The 15594-nt window shown below is 36.3% G+C and overlaps 1 protein-coding gene across 8 annotated transcripts in view; it reads left to right on the forward strand.

The window, feature by feature from the left end:
• The window catches only part of ZMYND11 (zinc finger MYND-type containing 11), a 107240-nt gene that overhangs the window by 43610 nt on the left and 48036 nt on the right, over positions 1-15594 (forward strand). For 5 of the 8 annotated variants that reach the window (XM_074574152.1, XM_074574156.1, XM_074574154.1 and 2 more), the window contains exon 2: positions 1042-1176. The exons of the other annotated variants lie outside the window; for them this stretch is intronic. In XM_074574152.1, the coding sequence (XP_074430253.1) occupies positions 1061-1176 (116 nt within the window). In that variant the 5' untranslated portion in view covers positions 1042-1060. The remainder of the gene's footprint in view (positions 1-1041; positions 1177-15594) is intronic. 8 annotated transcript variants of the gene reach the window in all.

A 15594-nucleotide genomic window follows, 5' to 3' on the forward strand; every position in this document is an offset into this window, starting at 1 on the left:
TGCACAGATGGTGTAATGTTTTTGCATTTTTTGTATTATTTTGGGTTACTGAAGTTAATATTCTGCTAGCTACAAGTATCCGCGTGCATACCACAGAGTTCATTTTGAGGACAGAGCTCTAAAATAAATTATAGACCTTGGTAGCAGTCATAAATCAGTCATTTTTTTCATTGAGAAAGTTGTGGCACTGGAAGAAAGTTATTTAGTGATCAAAATGCATCGTTAAGCTTTTAAAAAGGGATTCTGTGCCTGTAGTAGAGCTGTAGGCGATTTATGGCTTATCTGTACTCATTGCCTTGAGCTTTTGGAAAATTTGTAAACAAAGCCAGATGCTCATTATGTTCCTATTCAGGGTTGGTTAGATGGGTAAATGCCATCAGAAGCACTTTGGTCCTGTTGGGTTTTAGCTTGTTACAGGAAGTGGAATTGCTCCAAAATATTTTTTTAAATATTTATCATCCATGAAAATATACTTCTAGTTTGTGCTTATAGAATGGATTTTTTTTTAAGTAGTTGTAAATTATAAAAGTAGGAAAGTAATACTCTGAGAACTATATTGTATATTAAACTGTGGGTCCAGCGTTTTCTCTGTGTCAGAGAGTTCATGCTTAAACTGTGTGATGTAGTCAAGCACCACTCACCCTTTTTAAGGGTTTTGGGCAATACAGGAGGCCGTAGAAGCCTCAGGCTAGGTTTGCTTCTGCTTTTTAAGAAATTTTAGGGAACTGAGATGTGAACTAAGTGACTTTTCGTAACCAATTTGATAAGTCAAGTCCTTTGCTTTGGATTTGATAATTTTTACTGCTCACCTTTTATCTTCTGCATAGATTATGTGATGTGAAAGGGGTTCTTGTAAACTATATTTTTTTCCTTTTTATTGCTCTTTAAGCATAAGAAAACATGCTGCTGTATGCTTATTGAATTGCTATAAGTTAAAAAATTTTCCTTGTAATCATATTTATTGCAATATGATCATCATGTAATCCATTTCATAATTCATGTTTAACTTTTTGGTGTATTTTTTTTATTTATTGGCTGCAGCTGACCAAGTAAACAGGTCATGGCACGCTTAACGAAGAGACGACAGGCAGATACAAAGGCTATCCAGCATCTTTGGGCAGCTATAGAAATAATCCGGAACCAGAAGCAAATTGCTAACATTGACCGTATTACAAAGTAAGTGATCTGTTCCAAAAAAAGTCTTGGTGAAGGGGAAAGTTGGTGCTACTAAAAGCCCTGGGAAACAGAGACAGTAAACATTGTGAGAGACTGTGAAATAGTTACATACACTTCTGTGTTACTGATTATCTAATTATTAAAGAAACCCTTATAGAACTGAGCACCTAAAGATCCTGAAGTGAGGTTTAATCCGTTGAATCGAGATCTTATTCAACCTTTATTTGTTTTGTATAAGCATCTTTAGGAAATATGCAGTATTTATAGTACTTGAACTGAGTTTAGCATGTCAGACCTGTACTCGGTAGCTTGGTCAAAATACAAGAAGTAGATATAACAATTAAGGAGAATAGGGCAATAAAATCTGTAAATACTATAACTCTTTAAGAGAATGTGATAGGCCAATAGGCCAGTGGAGAACTCTTTTCAGAAGGCAAAGATAAACCTGAAGTTAAAGTGTTACGTTGCTCAAACAAATACGAAGCCATGTTTGCTGAGATGGGCAGAGGATGATATTAAAGAAGACATGAGATGATTACCACCTATGCCTAATACTATTGTTAAAATTAAAATATTCTTCAAAATGTATTATGTACTGTGTACACAGAGAAAAATATATTCTTTGTTATGTGGAACTTGCAATGTGTAAAAAGGTCTACAATATTAAAATAGCTTTTAAGATAACATGGAGCAGCCACTGTAATAAAAACTGAGGGAGGTTTTGTGCCTCTCTCTACTTTGTCTGCATTTCTAGGCCAATACATATGTCACATTTGTCAAAGTAATCAATATGAATAATTTAAAAGAGCAAAAGTAACCAGTTGGCAACTCGTCAGTTGCCAGAACCAATGTGAATTGATAATGAGGCCAGAGACCACTAAAGCAGAGAGTTATAAACAGTGCAGGTGACTAACGAAATGAAAATCGTTATAACATGATCCACTGACAGAGTTTGGAAACTCTAGGGTGGAAGTGACAGTCAAAACTGGCTTCATAAGTGGAAGAAGAGTAGCAGTTCAAGTTCTCCAAAAATAGTGAAAAATAAACAGGAGAAAGAAAAATAGATGATGTCCCAAATGAATTAGTGTGTACCTGGCTCCTGCAACAAAGTAAAATCCACCATTAAACGGAAAAGCACTGTCCCAGAGATAGAGTTCCAAGCGGGATTAAGAGGGAGATTGTATTTTAGGGAATTCCATTTTTGGGGTTGCACTTGAGTTTCAGAATGCTTTAAAGCATATATATTTGCATCATGTCTCTAAGAAAAGTGGGTAAACTAATGCTATACACTTTCCATTTTAACATTTCAAATTACTTGCTCTAGGCCATATACTGGCTGTGTTTGTTAGCTGTTTTTGTTCTTTTTATATGTAATAAAGAGAGACAGGCATGTCTAGCTGGGAATTCATCCCACTCTTATGAGAGACGCCTATTTTAAGATGGTGCAAATAACATTTAGCTGGGTAAAGTTAGGTAAGACAAATCTTATTGTTACACACAAGGTTGAGAAAAAAAGTAATTGGACAGATGCTAGAAAAAAAAGTACTGCTCTTGGTAACTGAAGAGTGGTTTGATTTTTTTTTTAAAATTGTTTACATCCAGATTGTATGACTCATCTCTAATCGGAAGAAAAATAAGTGACTAAACAGAGATGCAAGCATCCTTAGTACTTTCAGAAAGATGTGTGAGGTGATAGCAGTGAAGAGTAATCTAAAAAATGCTTGGAGGCTGTAAGTGTTCCACATGCACATTAGTGACAACAGTAATGAACGGTGATCTAGTTTCTATTATATCTTTATTTTTATTTCTATTACATTTTTAAGGAGGTAGCTTTTGACAAGGAAAAGATAAAGACCCTTGAGTTGCTTTACAGTACTAGTCATTGAGGAAGAAACACAGATGACTTAGTAAATGAGTATGCACATTACATAATATTAAAACCAAAGTTCTGAAATTAGCAGGGTGTTAGAATATCCCTTCTGATGAAAACTGAGCAGCTGATGTATTTTGCCAGGCTCAAAGATCATTTGGTCAAGTACAACTGCAATTTCTTAAAAGACAAATCAGTGCCTTGGCACATAGGCAAATGTATGAATAATAAGAAAGATCAAAACCAAACAGTGGTCAAAAGTGAAAATTATGACCATATATACATAGTTGGAGCTAAAGGGAGGATTCTTATACTTGGATTAGTAGCATTTTTAAAAAGTGTTAGTACCTCTTAGAATTCACTGAAAGAATGGCTTTGCATATTACAAGTATTTGCAAGTAATAATGACAGTGAAATTTATGGAAGCATGTCTTATTCCTGAGTAAGGATACAGAAAAACAGCACGATAATCTTTCGTTATGTGTTTAAGGTAAGTGACAGTCATCCTACTGTGTCATACAGTGGATGACAAATGTGTACTCTCAAAGAACTTCACAAGTTGAAAAGATGATTCATGATTTGATTTTTTATTTTATTTTCTTTTTGCTATAGTTTGAGGGTTTATTTGTTGCTAGAGACAAGTTGTCTGGTATATTTTGTGACCTGTTAGTCCAAACACCTTCAGAGCAGAATCTCTATTGCTGCTTTCTTCATCATATGGTTTGCCGCTTTTAGGCAAATCTGTCTGTTAGCTTTCCTCCTAACCTGCAGCTCAGCATGTTTGTCTCCCTCTTCCTAACATAGTCCTGTTTAACTTAATTTACTTCTTGCTTTTCTTAATCTTTTGATGCTGAGTAGAAGTCACTGTACGTATCAAGGAGATTTACTTTCTATGACCAGGGAGGAAATCTTGGTCATATAAAAAGAGGATTCATTGTTTATAGATTATGAACTCTTTCAACTCAATAAGTAAAAAAGACAAATTTATATAACACATTAAAATATGTAAAATGTAACCTGTGCATTTCATGTGTAATTGTTAAAAAATATATGGGGTAAAGAAAGACTTCCAGAAGATACTGGCAATGGAAAGTATGCAAGAAAAATCTATAGAACTAGCCACGCATTTTCTGTAGAGAACATAAGAGTAGGAGGATAGTGTAGGAGGAGCCAAGAACACTAGAAGGTACTTCTAATATTATCAGGAAAAAACTATAAGGAAAGAGGCTCTTTAATTAAAAGTAGACTAAATCAAGTATGCTTTCCTTTTTAAATTGATGAGGGGGAAAAGCAAGAATAGAAAAATGCGTGATTAGAAAGTGATTGAAAATTGTCTTATGTTAAGGAGAGAATCACCTGGAAAATTTGAATACGCAAGTTAGAGCCTTTAAGAAATTAGTTAGTAAGCTTACTGAACTTTTGGCAATTATTTTAGAAAAGTCACGCAGAGAAGTATTAAGAAACACAAGAAACGTGTCTATTTTTGAAATAATTAAAAATGTGTTTGTGGAAAAATGGCAAGAATATGACACTGTTAATTGGAGTATTATATAAAAACTTAAATAAAGGCATTGGTAGGGAAGAGACCACACTGCACAGACTTGATGTCTCAAGAAAAAAATCAACAAATCATTATATGAAAGGGATTCTGCAATTTTAATGATTATATGTGGGGGTACATTATAGTTGGAATTTCCATTGGTTGGAGATAAGCATTCTTCAGTAGCTTGAAAACTAAATGAAAGACTGAAAACCAATACTAACAAGAAGTCACAGTGTAGTGAATTTAAAGGCATTAGTATTAAAAGTGCAAACTGCCTTTTGAAGAGAACTTTAAAACATATATAAGCTCCTATCTTTGTACAAAGACTTCAGTGTGTTCGGTGCATTTTTATTTAACAGTAAAACTCATTTGAAGGCAGTGGTAACATTTCTGTAAAGGTATGCAAAATAAATATTCTCACCTGGCTTACATTATCATAGCATATCTCAAGTCAATGAATTATAATAATTTAAAATTTAACTACTAGAAATATCTAACATTTCTAAACTACCAAATTGATTAATAACAAAATAATATTTCTAAGAGGAAGAAATAGGAAATATGACTTATTTCTTTGTCCAGACTTGATGTTGGGATAATTGGACCCTAATAGGTCAATTATTTAGATGAGTATTATTGTATTTGAGTCACGGAATGGTTTGGGTAGGAAAGGACCTTAAAGATCACCTAGTTCCAACCCCCCTGACCACTAGACCAGGTTACTTAAAGCCCAGCTTGGCCTTGAAGACCTTCCAGGGAAGGGGCATCCACAACTTCCGTGGGCAACCTGTTTCACTGTCTCACCACCCTCACAGTTAAGAATTTCTTCCTAATAGCTAATAGCAATCTACCCCTTTTTAGTGTAAAACTGTTACCCCTCTTCGGGTCACTACACTCCCTGATAAAGAGTCCCTCCCCATCTTTCCTGTAGGCCTCCTTTCAGTACCAGGAGTATTAATTATGCTGTAAATACTAGCAGAGAAATGGCTTCTCATCTCTTGTGAATTCTCTGTCAGAGCACAGCTTGACAAATTGTTCATCCCTAAAAGTGTGTTAAAAATTTATAATTATGCTTTGACTTTCTGTTTTTTTGTCATTATATTCCATCTGTTTTGGATTTGGGGTAACCTCAAAAATTGATTTTATGGAATAAAATGCCTTAAAATACACTGGAAAAAAGGCATGCATATTTAAATGAGTGGGATAAATTATTGACTTTCAGTTTCATCGTAGTTTGGTAAGTATCTCTGTACAACCATGTTTTTAAAGTTCTCTTTCTTTGGCTACTCCAGTCTTCCAGTTTCTTTTATAGTGTTTTCTTTATAATTCCCTTGCAAGTAATTGGACTCCTAAGATTTAATCAAATATTAATTAAATATTTACCCTTTTTCTCACAAGCTATTGGATTTCCTCAGTAGCAATTTATGAACATTTCATGATCTTTATGATTAGTTCAGAGTTCATTATCTACTAAGTTAATGTTATTAAAATACCCAGTTGGCAAATACAGTGTTCTAGAACTACTATTGGCCGCTTTCAAGATTTTGTCGTTGTAAACAGGTAATTATTCTGGTTTCTAAACTATTCCGTGAAGACTAATGTGAAGAACCAAAACATCATTCTTTTCTTCCATACTTCCTTCCTCATATTTTTTTATCTCTCCCTTTGATGTGTTTCATGATTTACTTAGTTGATTGGCTTCTCTTCCTGTCTCTTATAAGGCTGTGTCTATACTGTCTTTGTGTACTGTGACAAGGAATGCCCTGGCACCATCTGGAGCAGATATGCTGTGGCCACACCGCATTGCCTTTGGCTCATGGAGTGTTTCTTTGCCCCTGACATACTTTTTGTTTGTTTTATATGTGTGTGGTTCCTCAGTTCTAAGCGCCAAAAGTAATACAGCCCACAGCTATGCTGTTCTTGAAACTTGAAGCTAGGGGCATGATAGTTTGCCATCGGGCATGATGTGAAGGCATCTGAGGACACATAGCATTCTGGAACGGTGCTGGAGTGCCCTTGGCAGAAGGAGCCAATCTTGGCATGGTTTACATCCATGTTCTTTCTCAAGAGCAAACTAACCTCTTGGCCATGCTTTACCTTTTTCCCAGGAGGAACAAGTTGGCTTTCTCCACAATGGAGCCTGAGAATGAGTTAGTTTGGGAATGAAAGCAAGGGTGACCATAGTCCACAGGGTAGAGGTATTCCAGTTTTTGGGGGGATGAAGATGATGGAAAGACCATTAGCTAGGATAAAACTGATAGGCTATAATCAGAGAATTTGTGTTATTTTCAAATAAAGCGAAACCGAAACTTCAGTTTCATCAGTGAGAAAGCTGTTTTACAGAACTTGATGATACAAGAAAATGTCTTTTTTTTCATAAACAGGTACAACGACTCTCATCGTTTTAACTGGCTTTCAAATGGGATGGTCCAGTACTAAGTCCCATTTTCCCCATATTTGTTCTGTGGACTCCTTTTTGTTATGTTCTAATTTAATGTAAGTGCAGCTAAGTCAGAAAAATCTGAGAGAGATGAGCAGACCCCAATCCTATATAGAGTCGAGTCTGTCAGTCCCTTGTTAGCTTTGTGCGGACTGACATTAATCAGCATTGATGGGATAGCATGCCAGAAAAGAATTACTCAGTATGGAAGATTACTGTAAAATGATGAGATTTTGTGGTCCCACAGTTGAGCTGGAGTCGCTAGCAGTTGTAGATTGAGTATGTGACCCTCTCAGTTTGACATTTAGTCCTAGGAGGAGGATTTCCTCTCCAGATATCATTCATGAAATTTCTCCTGTCAGTCTCTGAGAATAGTTAAAGTTAAGGGCCTCTCCCATCCATAAATCTGTTTTTGTTGCCTCAGTTCTGTGGTTCTCTTTTTAGGCTGTCTGCTTTAACAGAAAACAATTTCTAGAAGCACCGATTAAATCAAAGGTGAGAATGAGCAATTTGAACAGGTAGAGAGTAATCACAAGAAAGTATAAATAAGAAAATGAGCAATTTGAATGGGTAGGGAATAATCACACACATCTATAAATAAGAATATGCACTGCAGTGGCAAGAAAAAGAACAAGGTTCTTACAATATTGCTTATTTGAAGCTCAGAAACTTGTTAGAAAAAATCTGTCACTATTTATAGTATCTTTGATGACAATTTAAATATTCCTAATATTTTGCACGTTGGAACTAAATAGTCATGCATGAACAAAAATAGTAAGCCATAAGAGTGATTAGGAGAGCAGATGACTCTGGATTTGTAACTAGATAATCCTGTTGTTTAACTTTACATGAGCAGAAGTATTGTAGCACCTGATATTTCTTTGAATGAAATGAAAGCTTAGTAATGTTTTTCTGCTCTGTTTGTTGCTTATCCTTTGTCAAGCCATTCCCCTAAAATATCTATCTTTTTGTTATCAGAGAGTAGGCATATCTGAAAAGAATTGTTTGAAGTAAAACATGCTCCTGTTACACAGAAGAATGCAGTGGTTGCTTCAGTTCACTTTTAACCAGTGTTACTGACTCCTTTTCCACATCTTTACATCATCCTCATGTACGTTTCAAATGTGACCATGTGAAGCAAATGCTCTTATTAAAAGCAGCTCTTCAGAATCTGGTATGTGTTAGTCAAACCCTGCTCAGTGGTACTGTGGTAGAACAGGTCAATATTGAAGGAGGTGCTCAAGAAAGCTCACATTTTACCAGTTGTGAAAGGATGAGGAAGAAAAGCACAGTGAAGTTTTTTTCCATGCCATGCAGTGTCATAGCAGTTTGCAATTACGCAAGGGTAAGCAAAAGTGTGGAGTACAAGGTCCTACTATAAGAAGCGCGATGCTGCTTCCTCGGCAGGCCACGTAGCTGCCTCGAGTGGCAGCCTGTTTATTGAGTGTTCACCTCTGAGAAAACAGAATTCAGTTTGTATTGGGTTGCCTTAATTATAGTTCTATGCATTACAGAAAACAAACACAGAAACACATCACCAGGTGATGACAGGGTAGAAAACTCTTAGTTTTAAATACCTCTTTATGTGTTTTCTGTTATATTCAAGGACAAAACACTTTCTGTCTGACTCCACTATGTCAATCTCCTTTTCCATTTTACTTTGCTTCTCTCTTCCTGTGATAATCTTCAGTTGCTTCTTTTAGCCCCATTTTAGAAAATAACAAATGTTTTTTTCTGTTTTCATAACACTATTTTTATGTTAAACCAAGGTAAACGAAGTCTAGAGTTTTAAAGCTTGTAAATCCTTAGTTGTAGATCATCCTGGGAGAAAAAAAAGTCGTCTTTGCTTTTTCAGCAATTTTTTGATCAATTTGGTTAAAAAACATTATATTAATAAAAAAAGGCAATCTAAACCTGATCATTTGACTCCCTAATAGCAAAGGTTTTAGTAAAAGTATTATTTTCATCATATATAAAAACTCTGCATTATGTGTACATAACTATCAGTTACAAGCATAGTAATATGTCGCATATGATGGACACCAAAACCTTTGACTTTTTTGATACATTAATTTTTTATACTGATGGCTTTGCAGTGAGGTTAAATAATGTATTCAGGTTAAAATTTTCAGACTTTTCTTCAAGACTTCAGATATATGCTATAAAGTAATAAAAAGAACACTGAAAACTGCCGTTATGCAGGAAAGTACAGGAAAGCTCACCAGCTTTTGCATCATAACCAATACACAATTTTGCTTATAAATTTGTACAAAACTGACCAATGAGGTAGTATTCAGCAAGCTAATAAGGATTTTTAACATCTGTATTCACAAAAATGTTGAAGAGAAGTGAGGAACTAAGCTAAACACTCACATTTTATAAGACCCTTAAGAAGGAATGACAGATTGTCATTGCTTGCACAAGGAATGTTCACAATGGCCTATGTTCATTAAATTTCATAGAATCACAGAATGATAGAATGGTTTGGGTTGGAAGGGACCTTAAAGATCATCTAGTTCCAACCCCCCTGCCATGGGCAGGGACACCTCCCACTAGAACAGGTTGCTCAGAGCCCCATCCAGCCTGGCCTTAAAAACTTCCAGGGATGGGGCCTGTGTTACCTGTCATAGCTACATTGGTCATAAAGCTTTTATCTATTTGTTTATATGGTGTTTAATCTTAATTTTGTTTGTGAGTTTGTGATTTTCTGGTTTAGATATTATGTAAATTTAATATTGCTAGTACTAATGATCCATTTTAAGAGCTGCTTTTAGACATTTTTGACTAGGGACAGTGGAAGCAGGGGTAGCAGGAAAAAAATTGTGAACTTTGAGTAGCAGTAGAAGTAAAATTTCTGAGTTGGTAGATTTCATTAAAGTGTCATCTTGCGTTTGTAACACATGTTAATAATTACTCTTTTTCCCATCAGGCTCTTTCCTTGATACAGATAATGTCTTCAATTTGTGTAACGATTCTATTTAAACACATTAATTAAACTAATTAAAGGAATACATAAAAAGAAGTCCAGATATATTAAGCGGTGTTGTTTGCAATTTGTTAGGGATAATTGTTCCTTCGACTTGGTACTGAGCCACTGTCCCACCATATGATAAAGAACGTTGCTACCTGAATTGCTGGGTCTGCTTCTCAGTGCTGGCTGTCATAAGACAAATTCAGTGCCTAGTGTAAAAAACTCTTCACCATGGGACTGATAGGGATTCCTCCAGCCTTGCCACCTTTTTTTCCTGCTTTCTGCTGACTACATGGAATAGAAAGGATGCTGTAGCCAGCTGTGCAACCATTGTGCCTGTAGGAATTTAGCATAAAAGGCTATTTTGTTGAAAACTGAAGCTTGAGGTGAGGCTAAACTTTTGGTTTATTTGCTTTGATCAGAAATACTAATGCATACGCATCTAGCTCCTACAATTCATTCTGCAAAAAATAAATAGATGCTCAGATTTCTAACGAATTTTGCTTGATCGATTTTCCTTATCTAATAATTCTTCTCTTAAGAACGATCTTACTTGGTATTGTTAGTAAGGCAGTTTTCTTTTTTTATCTCAAAGGTCAATGTTCTTCATTGATTCAGTAGGGGAAGTCATCTCTGGGCTGAGCATGTGTATGGCTGGTAAATAAAATGATTCATACTAACAGCACAAACACATGGTTATTAACAACAGCCATACTCCTTGTTTGATGTTTGCTAATGAGTGCCAACTCATTTAAACTCTTCTTACCGTTTGTTACTATAAAAATTGTAATATTCAATGTTTAATACTTTTCATAGATAATACATGCAAACTATGAACTCCAGTGGAAGTGTAACTGACTTGAAAATCACTATCCACATTTTCATTTTAATGAATGTTCTCATGTACTCTGTATTTCTATTAATATTTGTGTAAGTTGTGTAACTTTACACAGAAAAATACATAACAGGTTATCTTTATTTCTAATTACTAAAAGCAAACCAATTTACTTTTTATGTCACAACCCGTATTGATTTTTGCTTGAATCATAATGTCTTTATAATATTTGAAAGTAAAACCTCTGTCTTATGTTTTGTTTCTTTGCTGTAAATAAATGTGGCTTTCTGTTAGAAGTAAAAGATCAAAATGAGTGTGACATGGCCATTTAACAGGTTGTTATCTGGCCTGAAGTGCTCATCAAAGCTTTTTCTGTAACCGCTGGAGAGAGAATGATCTCCAAAGCACTACTCATACCATCTATTTTAGGCTGTGGTCTCATATTCCCATTCATATAAACAATATCATCACCAAAAGTAGCAACCCTGCCCTGGTGGCTTTTCCAGCCAATGTGCTTTCCCCAGCTGGTAATTAGGTGAACATTTGTGTGACAGTGTGGTGATTTTGAAACTTGGCCAAGCTAAAACTAATCTGACCAAAAAAAAAAAAAATTGTTACTTTTAACCCGGATAAGAATAGAAATTCAATTAGGTAGAAAACTCTCAAAAACTGAATCATGAAAGCTCTTGAATGTATATTTTTTAAGCATGTTTTGAATTGAGATGCTCAATATGAGCTGACTAAATATTTCATTTGCAAGGTATTAGCCAGCATGTGATATTCCAAGTCATGTATTGCTTGTTTGTCTCTTCACTACATCCACAGAAAAGTTCTGGATGGAGCAGTGGCTCTGCATATACACAAGCAATTTTTTATATGCATGGAATGACACCGAACAATTAGTGCCCCTCTTTGCCACTACTGCTCAGTCCACATATGTGTACGTTGCCAGCAGTATCAGATACAACTTTTTAGGTTCGAAAAATGGGAGTAGAGCCCTTTTTTAGATAGGTTCCTCCTTGAGAAGGTGGTAATAGTTCTGAAAGGGAGATTTTTGCAGATAAGGATTGAGTAGCTCAGTCCCTTAATTACTTGCCTGTCATGGTCATATTGGTGGGTTACACAATCTTAAGTGTATAGTGAAGTTGTATGAGTGAGAATTTAAATGACTGAAAGAAAGGACTTACCTGAGTTAAAATTACCTGGTTTTGACAGAAATGACCTATTTCTGTGATTAACATTATAGGAAAATACATGGTGCTTGGTGTATCTAGAGCACGCACAAACAAGATTACTCCTTAACTTTGTTTTAGCAGTAGCAGAAGAAGCATCGGCAGATCTTGATCTCACTGTTTCACTGTCAAATTTATGAGTTTTGTTTTATAAAAACACTGCACAAAGTTAGATTCCGTATTCATGCAAATGCTGTATTTCTCAACTATGAAAGAGAGACAAAACAAATTTTAAGACCTTTCCTACTTACATAGTATATGTGTCTTCAAAATGAATGTTGCAGATAGTGATGTTGGAGGGAAAAGAAAATTCATCGTTTCTCTGTAATTCGGTTTCTCTCTGTCCCCCTCTTGGAACTTTGGACTGCACAAAATGTAGGTCATATAATCAGTGTTTTATTGCACAGGCAACAGCTCTGTCAATGCCTGTGTGGTCTATGCAGTGTGCTGGTGGTGTGTGGAGTGCAGTGGAAGTCAAATGCAGCCTGTTCATATACATGCATCTCTCTTGGTGAAGTGTGAATACAGAGGAAGAATGTTATGCGTTGGTTGTCTTTATCTTAATGACTTTAATCTAGAATCGAAACTTCAGAAACCATAAGCATATCAAAAAGTGTCTTAGAAAACAGAAGTGTGCTGCTACAAACCCACTGTAAATGGTTCTACTTTCTCTGTGTCTGTATTGTCTTCAGTTCTCAGACAAGCTCTCAGTTTCTGGCAAACAGGGAATATATATTTCAAACATATTGTTTTGAAACACAAATACCCATAATGTTTAGCCTGTGTTTTGTGAAAGTTGATTTGTACCTCAGTGCTACGTCTGGTGGGAGCAGGCAGCCTACACTTCTGAACTGAGACCTTGAGATACAACTGTGAGCACAAATCCTCACCTGGCTCTCCACAAGGACAGCTAGTGGATTCCTGAGATTTGAGCGTGGGTATTTGAAGTTCTTATGCTATGTAGCTGTATTTGCTAAAAAAAAAAAATAATAAAAATCACAGCCATCTCTTCCATTTTCACTTTTAGTATGACCAAGTGACCTATTCTTTGCAAATTAGAAAAAAATCTTAAGAGAAGTGCTTGGGCCTTCTATAAAACTGCTGTCATACCCTGAATCTAAAGCAAAAGGCATAATTTCTCACCAGAGGTAGGAACACAATTTAAAACTCAGAATAGATTTTTGGCTGCTTTTCTTCCATTTTATGCATTATTCCTTAAGGTCTGTCTCTGAATCTAGGACATTTTTATATACCTGTAGGTAACATTGAAAATTAATGGCAGTCTTTCAGCTGAGTTTAATGGGATCTGCCGTATTTTATCAGATCTCAATTGTGAGATGGGCTCTGCGTACAAGGAAATCTGAAGACCTCTGTTTCTGCCTGGATGAGTTGCTTAACAGATAGTCTGCTGCTGCCAGCAGTCTGCTACTTCCCTTCGTATCGTGGAGGGCGGAGGCATTGAGCATACACAGAGATAATTGATCAGACCAAGATTACAGTGTTTGCCACTAAAATTAGCATCTACCTACACTTGACACACTGTCGTATTTTATAAAAGGCAGCTATTTCCTATATTCATTTTACTTTAGACTTCTACAAAGATGCTTGCTGTAGCATTTTTTCAGAATTTTCCTTTTGATGAGTTCAGGTCACTGAAAATGCAATTTCTTATGAGTCCAAAAAGCTGAGATACATATTTTTTTAAATACTTGTGCTAACTTCCCACCTTAAGTAACCTTCCTTACTTCTTTCAATGGCCAGCTTTGTTTTTCGGGCCACTATGCAACTGTGCCCATGTGCCCATTCACTGCACCTCAGTAGACCTCAGTTGTCTTCAAGAGGACTCTTTGGGGACAGAATTAGCTATTTATGTGGATTATTTTGTGGCCATATAAATTAAGCTTTTTAGGACAGGCATTGGCTTCATGTTGTGTCTTGCACAGCACCAAGCAAAAGAGTTGTGAGCTGTGTGACAGCTGTAGGCAAAAAGTTCACCATCTGATCCCCTGCAAGTGCCAGCTACTTTTGTGTCTGTTTTGCTCCCATGGTGATAGCAGCTTTAGAATCTGCTTCCTCCACACCCCTTGGATCAAAACAAACCTTTTTCTTGAGTTTTAAGGTATGTTGAAGTACATGTATTAGATGTAGGTTTTGAATAGAAAGACATGGTGAACACTGGCTAGTTTGAGAAAATCTTTTTGAAGTTTTAGGTGTGAATTGCTCGTACACTGACAGACTTTGTTGCTTCTATAAAGTCTCCTGTATATTGGTCAGGCAGGCAGTTTAGAGGTGTCCAGTTTTGTTTAGCAAAGGGAGGTGGCAAGATCCATTTGTCAGTTAGTAGTGGCATGACTTAAAGGAGCTTCTGCAGTTTGTTGTGAAGGAGAGAGACTCTGAAAGTGCACATACCATGGTTCCCTGCATATCATTCCTCCCCTGTCATTGCAATGTGGCTAAGGTGAGGTGTGCCGCAGATGGCTGTGTGGCTTCTGGATGCCATGAGGCCTGTGAGGACTGCCAGAGTCCTCACCTCCAGCTGTGGTGACCCCTTGGGCTGTCCCCATGGTGTCTGAGAGATGGTTAAGGTTTTAGGATGGGTAACAAGAATAAGGTATATAAACAGAAGACTATGATGATATTTTATTGCTGCTAAATAAGAAAAGACCTGACTACTGTTTATCTGCAGTGCCATATAGGTTTAAAATTGTTTTCATATTTTTCTGGTTGGTATTTTGTACACTAAATACAGACTAGTATGCACACACACATACAATCTACAAATCTATTAATGATTATCCTCTATTGTTCTCTAAATTTTTTCTTTTGCTGTCAGACAGGTGTGCATGTGTATTAGCTATGTACACATGTGCATTTACCTGATGCTCTTGGTAGTATCTTGTTTCTGAAGGTCAGCCCTTTATGTATATGTTTGATGGTGTGACAATGCTGAGGTTTGTTTAAGGGTGGTAATGAGCGACCTACCTGCTAAAGATTCTTACCCTTTGCTTTCCAAGCGGTGTTGCAATAATTGAAAACATGCTTTAGTAGGCTCTTAGAAGTTGATTACAAAAACTGTAATTTTGCTAGATTCTTCTGTGCTAATGTCAAGGAGGTTTACGCTGACAGTTTATAAATGGAGAAAATACTGACCAATAAATACTGTAATACTGAGCAGCAGTTCAGTTGCCTCTGTGTCCTGCAGACAAGCAGCCTCATTTGGTGAGATTTGGAATTTAACATGCAGATTATCAGGCCAAACCTCCTCTTTTCATCAGACAGACCCTCATTTTATATAGTAGGGATTAGCACAGTTAAATTGTATTTTGAAATGGTTGTTTCAGCCCCCTGTCTGATTAGGGCCGGTTGCTGATTTAGAGGATTTTACTTTGTCTCCATGCCTTATTCTCACCCATCTGAAAGCATGTTTGCTTTGCTTCTCGTGTCTGGCTACATAATAGCAATATAGGGATTGTATTACACTTCCCAATCTGTCGATATGGAGGACTGGGCAAGAGCATGATAAACCA

The sequence above is a fragment of the Larus michahellis genome, chromosome 2 (genome assembly GCF_964199755.1).
Source record: "Larus michahellis chromosome 2, bLarMic1.1, whole genome shotgun sequence".
NCBI lineage: Eukaryota > Metazoa > Chordata > Aves > Charadriiformes > Laridae > Larus > Larus michahellis.